Source organism: Halichoeres trimaculatus, unplaced genomic scaffold, assembly GCF_033239565.1.
Source record: "Halichoeres trimaculatus isolate MK-OKI-2021-1 unplaced genomic scaffold, fHalTri1.1 fHalTri1_scaffold_19, whole genome shotgun sequence".
Classification (NCBI taxonomy): Eukaryota; Metazoa; Chordata; class Actinopteri; order Labriformes; family Labridae; genus Halichoeres; species Halichoeres trimaculatus.
In genome coordinates this window covers 15856200-15865382 of record NW_027437197.1, presented here as the reverse complement: position 1 = coordinate 15865382, position 9183 = coordinate 15856200, and the positions used below count along the sequence as shown (strand labels likewise).

At 40.2% G+C, this 9183-nt stretch overlaps 1 protein-coding gene across 3 annotated transcripts; it reads right to left on the bottom strand.

Moving 5' to 3' along the window:
- Positions 1-207: 207 nt before the first annotated feature.
- Positions 208-7892, bottom strand: tfdp1a (transcription factor Dp-1, a). Of its 3 annotated transcripts, none has more exons than XM_074695662.1 (12): positions 7822-7892; positions 5728-5810; positions 5432-5498; positions 5153-5274; positions 3981-4102; positions 3665-3830; positions 3394-3540; positions 3229-3297; positions 2891-3042; positions 2082-2248; positions 1497-1575; positions 208-1396 (listed from the first exon to the last, which is right to left on the bottom strand). In XM_074695662.1, exons 2-12 carry the CDS (start codon positions 5737-5739, stop codon positions 1258-1260), a joined length of 1242 nt encoding a protein of 413 aa, XP_074551763.1. In that variant the 5' UTR covers positions 5740-5810; positions 7822-7892; the 3' UTR covers positions 208-1257. The 3 variants fall into 3 exon arrangements, with proteins under 3 accessions (XP_074551763.1, XP_074551760.1, XP_074551761.1); XM_074695659.1 differs by having other exon boundaries at positions 7744-7867; XM_074695660.1 differs by lacking the exon at positions 7822-7892 and adding an exon at positions 6601-6729.
- Positions 7893-9183: the final 1291 nt, after the last annotated feature.

The following is a 9183-nucleotide window of genomic DNA, read 5'->3' as shown; positions in this document are numbered from 1 at the left end:
AGAAGTAAAGCTTTACTTACCTCTTCCTGCAGCTTTGCAGCTTCCTGTTACCGTCGTCTGACACACACCTTTCCACAGCGCACACACATCTCAGTCCCCTGGCTCTCCAAAAAAGAAGTCTCAAAGAGTAGAGTCTGAAACACTGACGCTCTTAGACCGACCTTAAAGATCTTGCAGTTTGAATCCCCATAAATTACTGATACCAAATTATTAAAACAATCTATATTTATTTTGCAAACTTATATTAGATTACAGAAAAGGTTTTTGGAAGAGTCAGAACATGTGTTGCTGAGTTTTAAAAGGGGAAATTTTTGAAGGGAGTACATAAAGACCTATGCAACCACACATTTATTTTACATGGATCATTTTCATGGTCTATCCTTACCACTGGCCTCTAAAAGGATACTATAAGCTACAATCATTGTAGGATTCATATACATAACTCACAAACAAAGCTTATTTACCTAGAAGGAGCCTGGGTTATAAAAGTCTTTACCTTGCTGGTGCCATTACTTTGTAAACACTACCAAGGCGTTATAACAGGGTGGTGATGGAGAAGTCCTTTTAAATCCAGAGTACAAAAAAAACAGAAACAAAAACTAGCAAACAAGATCAGGAAAAAGCAGCTGCCTACAAAACAGAAGGAAGCCAGCCCAATACGATGGGGGATAGGAACCTATTTCAAATTATTGCCCAGAAGACAAAACAAAAAAAGATCAACACACCTGATGGAGCCCCATCCTGTGCTGCGATGACAAACGGTGCCAAGCTGTGACAAAACCACCGTGCTGCGCTAACACAGCACGCTAAAGCAGACACTTTGGCCATTTTGGAACATTTTGATCATCGATGTGTCTGCCACATGTCATCGCAAAATAAAAGAAATAACTATCAAACAAGTACATCATACATTCTCCAACAGCAGTAGGTTTTACAGAGTGGGATGGCTTATTGAGACATGGATTAGATATACAAAGACTTTAGCGTGGTGGCCCAGTCACAGACTACAGTTCCCTTGGACGCCGCCTCCCCTACAGCTGTGGTGGTGCAGGTGCAGGAGCAGGAAAAAGATGGGTGCTGTACACACCTCCGTTCTTTCGATAATCATCTACACCCCTGAGAAAGCCGGACAGAAAAACAGGCATGGGGGGGAAACATGAGGGGAGGTTTGAGAAGCACACACACAAAAAGAGGGACTTTAACTCCCACGGTGAGGGTGGTGGACTGTGCTTGTTGGAGTGGCGCGGTGTAGGCAGTTTAGTCCTCATCGTCATTCTCGTCATATTCATCTTCTTCGTCATCATCACCCATATAAGACACTGGAGTCTCCACACGAGAGCCGCTGTAGTGAGAGTCGTTAGAGCTGGAGGCCATAGTGCCGTCGGTGCAGCCGTCACTGAGCAGAGAAGAAGAAGAAAATGTGTTTGTTAGATGTTTACAAAACGAATCTGCTTTCTGACGCCTTCAAGGGCTGGATTGGTAAAAAGACAGCTCACCTGCTTGCAGGGTAACGCGCTCCGTTAGCAGAGGAACCTCCAGTGATGTAGACGTTACTGATGGGACCCTTTGCCATTTCTGTAAAACAGGGGAAAACAGAAATATGACTCTGAAACCGCCACGCCACTGTCAGGCTGAAGAAATAAGAGTTACGTTTTGCAGCTTAAAGAGGAACATCAGTCTTCAAAGAACACCACTGGATATTATTGAGTAAATAGTCTTTGAAGAAAGCTGGTTTGATCGAATAGACTCCAAGAAAAGTGACCAAGAGGCAGGAGGTAATTTTGGCAAGCCGATTGTAGGTTCTGGTTTGGTTCATATCTTATAACTGTCAACACAAACTCACTGGGTGGTAATAACAGAAGGCATCAGAAAAAGCTACACATCTGCATAAAAACTGCTCATTGCTGAATGTCAAACCTTTTTCTCTGATAGCATCTTCTGACTGTATTTTATGAACTAGTGCAACTTATACTCCCAGTTTTGTTTTCAGGCCAGAAAAGAGAACTTTGAAAAGCTGAGATAAATTCAGGCAAAGATGTAAAAAAGTAATAAATAAGCATGTTGGAGAATGCGGTACAAACCTATAACGTAAGGCTCTAGAGCTTTGGGGACCAGGCTACGTGCAACCTTCAGATCCTCTGGAGAACATTTCCCCACCTCCAGACCGCATGCCATGCCCATCCGCTTCAGCACCTCGATGTCATCATGAATCTCAAACATGCTGTCGAAGTTAAACAAATACTCAAACCTGCAAGAGAAGGAAAGAGAGCATAAGAAGAGATTTATTACAAAAACTTAACTACCAAGCTCAAATTTATGGCTTATTTTAGGAATGCAAGATACTACAATTTCAGTCGTCTGATGAAGAACATTTCCAGAGGCTGTTAAAGAGCTCTAACGACACTTTTTTAAGCCCCAACTGGATTTGAGAGCAGGACAGGACTTTGATTGCATGCCAGTGGCAACAAAATATGCAGGATGACAGTCGGCTTGAACTTCCGAGTTGAATTTTCCTCAGCTTAATAAGCACTCAGGATTATTCTCCTATTTTCTATTCTGCAGGGAAGGTCCCACACCTAGACCTTTAAGTCTGAAAAGCAACATGCTGAGCTGCTGAGTCATATTCCAGAGAAAATTTGTCTTTATGTGCATCCTGCTCATCCTGATGCCCAACCCTAACCTGACCTGACAATCCCACATTTTATGCCATGACTTCCATGTTTGAGTGGTTATTTCCCATGTGTCCTCTTTAACTGGTAATCAAGAATACTCAAGATAAAGTCAAAGGAGCTGTGCAGATTGCTCAAATGTTTTGCTCCTTTAAGCAGCATGAGTTCTTAAGGTAAACCCACAACTTGTTGTATAAATGAAGGTGATCACAGTCACGTACTTGTCATTGGAGATGCTGCAGTCGATGACAGTTTTCTTGCTGGTGTTGACGATGATGAAGGGAAGGTGGATGATTGAGTTGGGAGGTGGAGGTCTGTTCGCCTGCTGCTCCGTCTGTCTGTTCCTCTGAACCAGGTTTTTAAAAGCTATTTGCTGTAAAGACAAGATCAAAGGGAGGGGAAAACTTTGAAGCACGTGAAAAGAGATTTTGGTTTAGATCAAGAGATTATTCAACATTTCAGCAGCACGTTTCTGTGCAGAAGGTTTTTGTTTTTTTTTTGCAAAGAAGTCCTCTATCTTATTGTCCCTGCAGAACCAAAGCACAAAACTGGTTCCCACCTGCAGTATGAGCTCCTGAAGCTGTGACTGTTTCTGCTTAATCCTCTCCAGTCGTCTTTGTCTCTCCACCTGCAGGTTAAACAAAAACAAAACAAAGTTGTTAGGAAAAATTAAAAAAAAGAGACAGAAATATTTTGGTCAAGCCTTCACTGTTCTTTTTCTCACCTCTAGGTTTTGGCACTCTTGCGCTGAGTTGGTTGGGAGGCCAATCCATTTGATTTCTTTTTTCTCTTTAGAGATAATGTTCATGGCCATGAGCACGTTAAGTGCATCGTAGACACGCCGCCGAATGTTCTTCTGATCATAAACATGCTAAAATAGAAAAATAAGATACACCAATTTCATTAATGTGAACATCATTAAGGTTCAGAGTACAGTTTTCTGTTTAGTTCTGAACAAGTTTGGATCTTGGAGTCAAAAAGTCTGCAGCACTCACCGAGTCATTGGGTGACATGTGGTTGTCTGCAGAGCTGAATTCTGCAACCAGTTCATCAGCCACCTCATTGTAGGTGGTTACTCCCTTCTTCTGCACCTTCTCACACACTTTCATGGAGAAATGCCTCAAGCCCTTTCCATTCTTTTCCCCTTTTTTACCACGTTTTCTGAAAAACATAACAGGGATATGTGTGTAGCATGTGATCCACCTTCAATGAAACATACCAGACGTCATTATCGTTGAAAACACTAACTTACACCTTAAATGATCAAATGTAAGAAAAAAAAAGAAAAAAGCAAGACTTTTCAGGACCTACCCTGATGACCAGGGAGAGGCATCCGTGGGTTGAGTCTGAGCGAGAAACTGAGAACTTGGTGTGTGTGGACTGTTAACCAAAATGGCGTTTGGTACTGTAGGCCTCTGTGGTGTTCCAATCACCTTAGAAGATCAGAGCAAAAGAGAGGACAGAAAACATTAAAGGGTAGGTCAGAATTTTTCAACTCTGATGAAAACAAAAGCCAGTAACCCATATGAACTTTATAGCTGGTTCTACTAGCTGATAAAATATTAACTCTGTTTTGATCTCAGTTATTGTTGATCAAACTAACAGAAACAATCCATGCTGCATTAAAATACTAAAACATGAACCTCCATCTGCCTGAAATAAATGAAAACAGATAACTTTGAAAGGATATTATTTTTTTCTGTGAACTCAACACATCTAGACACTTTTGAAAGCTCTACAGCTTAGAAGATAACTTAGCCACTTAACATATTATTTAGGTTTGCAGGCCACAGCCTAATTTGTTGATATAATGATGAGATGCGCTCATGTCAACAGGAAACCTACATTACATCACAAATCCAGAATAGTGCATTGGTTCTGTTCAAGCATAGAAAACGATAGCAGGAGAGGAAGCACAGTTTACAATACAGCTATTACTTTGTCAAATATTTCTCAAAAAATCCTCCTACAGAATATTTATTCAATAATAGCACAAAAAGAGGTGTTGTGTCTAAGAAACAGCTGCTAACAAATGATTAAAAACTGTTTGGTCTGAAAAGATCAGAGTCAGTGTCTCAAATTATTTGTCATAAAATAAAGGGTTGAAATTAGCACTACAAACACCAACATGATGAACATGGGAGGCAGGTGATCTATTCCTTCTATGAGGTGATATCTAAGCTGATTTTAATTATGTATACATTCCATGTATGTAATGAGATGATGGGTGTAATCCTGCTGACTGTAGAGTTGATGAGCTTAGGATCAACCGCCTCTATCTACCCTCTGCCCGGTCACCTCACAATGATAATGGAGGGGCTTACACAACTGTAAGAGACAGAATGAAAAACTTGCCAATAGATGGATATGTAAACACATCAGTGGGTGACCTGCAATTCAGAAAGCTTCATCTTTTGTTTCGACCTGGTTAAGGAAACGCAAAAACCTGACGAACAGGCAGGTAACAGTGGATCATCACTCACCATGTGTGGCACATGTTGCATGTGTGCTGCAACATTCACATTGGATGGCCCAAGCGTTTTGGGTAATAGCTGTTTGGCCACAGGGACGGCTGTGGGCTGGACAGTAACCAAGGACAGGACACCTGACAGAAGTAATACAGACTATTAATATAAGCGCTCATCATCGATACTCCAATGCCTCCTATTGTCCATCTACATACACAATGACCTGAAGGACGATGATGTTAACTTCACAAGACATCTGCCAATGTGGGACAAGGGCAATGTCTAAACTCATACCTTTGCTAGGGCTCAGATTCTGATCGATGAAAACCTTCAGCTCTCCATTTGTTTCAATCAGACCAGCCTGCAGTGAATAAACAAGAACTTAATGCACATAGTAAACATTACAACAATGAAGTTCAGTAACATTACAAAGAAAAGGGAAAGCAGTAGGTAATGTTGAGTAATATCAGACTTAGATTCAAAAACCTGACACAAAACAAACAGCAGATTATTAAAGAGTAACACTTATTCTACCGTTTCACAACTGTTTTCTGGTTATCCATTTAAGATTTATGGAAATAGAAACTTACATCTTTAGCCATGATCCCAAAGGACCGGAGGAGTTGAGCTTCAGGCTAAAAGGAAAATGTTCTTATTGCCACTTTTCAGACCCCTGGAGACAGAAAGAGTAAAGTATTTCAATGTTGAGTTTCTGATTTCTAACTAGTTATTTCTGACGAAATATTCCTCAGGTTTAACTGTTTTACTCTCCTATTTGTGTAAGTTAACCACTTATTTCTAAGGCCCATCTGATCTGTCAAATGCAAGCACACTGAGCAAAGCTACATCCAAAATGTTAGCTTATGTCACCGGGTGTTCTTACAAGACAAAACTGACAAGGATATGACGAATTAAACTCTGATTCGGCCTGTATGTACATTTGATGACTTTTTACAGGATGCACTGTGAATATAGAAGAGTTTAAAAAACACCCCTTGATGCTCCCAACTTTTACCACGATAAGTGTGCACAAGGCCTACTTCAGGTACCGAGCACGTCGGAGGAGAGGCATCGTCGAACTTCTGCTACAGGTCACACAAATATGCTAACTTTAATTCACAAGCGCAAAACTAATAACGTGACTTAATTGATATGGATATACGGCTATACACAATACTATTGCAAGCGGTTTTGAAAGCATTACTTCCACACAGCGATACCAATGAATCTTTTGTTGAATGCAGCGAGCTATCACTCAGTGCTAACAGTTAGCTCTACACTGAGCTTGCTTGCGTTAGCTTGCAAGTTAGCTTCTGCACGTTTTCCACTGATTCATAATAAATTCAGCGATTTTAGGTTCCGTGCTGCAGATTCCAGACAAATTAAGTGTGGGCAAACACAAAAGAAATGTGTGTGCATTTCGTATGGTAGATAAAGTTAAAATAGTTATTCTGTGCACTTACGAGTGCACTCTGCTGTTTCTTCGACGGCTGTTGTTGTTGGCATTTGAGAATGGAGGAAGAGGAGGTCTAAATCCCTACCAAACAGGAAACATACTAAGCAGCGCCTAAGTAGTTTTAATAAATATAATACTCATTTTCAAAGCAGAAATATTATAATACAGTTTAGTATTTATCTCCTCTGTTTATACATGTTTCGGTTTTGGTATTGTACAGTCACAGTTGCCGAGCTGGCAGATGCTGTACGAAGTGATCGTTTGGATCGAAAAGACCGAATACTGAAAGGCAAGAGAAAACAAACTGAATCGTTAATTAGAAGCGAAAACAGCTTCTTTATACCCGTGGAAGTGAATGCAACTCTTATCTAAATTATAACACTACTTCAGGTATTCCTGTTACGCAGTGGGGGAAATTTGTGCTGTTTATTTGTTTATTGACATCCACTGAACATTATTTATCAAAGAAGCAAAATAAAAAAGCGGTCGTCTAGTTGCATGAAAAGGGGGGGGGAATCATTTTTACAATATAGAATACTGACACTATACTCCTGATTTTCTTGGTTGTTGTTCTGAAATAAAATAATGTATTATACTGAGATTTGTTAAAACTGTAATAAAAAGAAAGGTTGACTCATTATTTTGTTGGCATTTCGAGATGTAAACATCTGCAAAGTGTACCAGTAGTGATTCGTTTCACAACAAATTCACTTAACAAGTTTATCAAAACAGTTCTATCGCTGTTACAGAGGACATTAAACAAACTAAAACCCTGCTAATCACTGAATTGTAAGCTAAATACAAAAAGCTAGCGAATGTCGAGAATGCAAATTGAAGAGAAAGGATGTAAAGCAGCAATAACGTGATACTACAAAGAAAATTTCATGTTATATCAAGTATTTTAGCTAAAATGTGGCTGATGATTATGGGGGAAAGCAACGATCTCGGACGCTTTGTTAGCCAACGCGGGCTAACGATGCAGCTAATCCACAGCTGTCATCTACAACCCTGTTATAGCGAGCAATTTGTTAGCTTTGTGCTCGCCTTTAAAACATTTCAAACACATTTAAATACAAAATACATAGTTAAGCGTAGTTAGCACCCGGAGCTTTCTTTTGTGGTAGCTGGGTGGTCGGTAGATGGGGCTTACCGGTGTACTTCCCAAGTGAGCGCTAGTTAGCCTTTTCTATGCACTCTCCGCTAGCAGCGCTACAACACAGATACTCACAATCTGATCTTGGCGGTGTCTCGGTTTCTCGGCCTCTGATTGGTCAGCTTCGATGAGACGACAGCAGAGTAGGCAAAGCAGCTCATGCCCATAACCTGAATCTCGCGAGATTGGTCGATACCAGCCAGCTTTCTGGACACATTGCCATCTGCTGTTGAGGAGTTTGAAGAATTTTTTTGGACATGTATGAGGGCTTTTACTGGGTGTTTTACGCATGAACTTAAACTTTACTTTATTTAAGAGACCTTTGAATATAATAAACACGATTTTGTGTACTTCACAGATATTGGGAGGGGCTGTCAAACCTCATGCATCTGATAGTAGCACACAATCAAGGTTTAGTACCTTCATGAGTTTGTGTGTAACCTAGCGTTTCTGAATAAACAACTGAAAAACGTATTAATTCGGTCAGACTGGCGAATTCCTCTTCAAATTATTATCTTTCATTTTTATCAACATTTGGGTTCAATGGTCTCTTAACTCTCATAGCTGTGTGAGGCTCAGAATATGAAACACAAACAGATGTGTTTCACAGGCGGTATGAAAAGGGGAGACTGGGTATGGTTGTAACATGGGGAGCGTTGTTAAACAAAAACACCAGTCAGGGATAATGTAGGAGTCACATGATAATTTCAATATTTACCCACTTCCACCCTGATCACACATGGTGATTGTCAAGGCTGTAAACAGGTGCATGCAGATTCTATAGGTTAGAGAAAACAACTGATTCTGAGGTAAGAAGTAATTTTTTTGACCAAGACTATACTTTGTTTAGTACTTAAACTATTCCAGATAAAAACCATTTGACTTATATCAGAATAAATTGCAGTGTCTCAGGCAAAATGTGATTAATCTTTCCCACGCTAGTTTAATCCACTATGCTAATACAGCTAGCTTAACACTGGCTGACAGGGGTGGGGTGGGTTGTAACTCATGTTTAAAAAGTGTTACAATCATCCCCTTTTTCCAACTAAGAAAATATTCTTGATTTTGATATTGTTACATAATGCCTAGGAAGTGGAAAAGAAAGACTGGCAGGGGTGTGCCTGTAGATGTTTTAAAAAAGCATCTGATGAAGTTACAAAGAACAGTAAGTCAGTCAGATCAGTCACGAAGGCACGGGGGATCTGTCATGTTACTACAAATCACTGCAGAAGCTAAGGGTCCAGTGATGTCCCAGTGAAGGTTACTGGACCAGTGGTATCCCAGTGTAGGTTACTGGAGCAGCAGCAAGTCAAACAGAAAGTGAGTTATTGTCAGTCGCAGAGAGAGACATTGTTCTTGATTGTTCTATTTCAATAAACCTCTTTTCGAGGCACGTGGCCTCTGTTTTTGCTTCTTTTTTTTTGTCTAATTGTTACA

What these genes read in the sequence shown, in the direction of transcription:
- tfdp1a (XM_074695662.1), bottom strand. An exon ending in ACATGTCACCCAATGACTCG is followed by an intron (nt 3,541 to 3,664) that starts GTGAGTGCTGCA and finishes TTTCTATTTTAG; the next exon opens with CATGTTTATGATCAGAAGAA. An exon ending in TGCAGCATCTCCAATGACAA is followed by an intron (nt 2,249 to 2,890) that starts GTACGTGACTGT and finishes CTTCTCTTGCAG; the next exon opens with GTTTGAGTATTTGTTTAACT.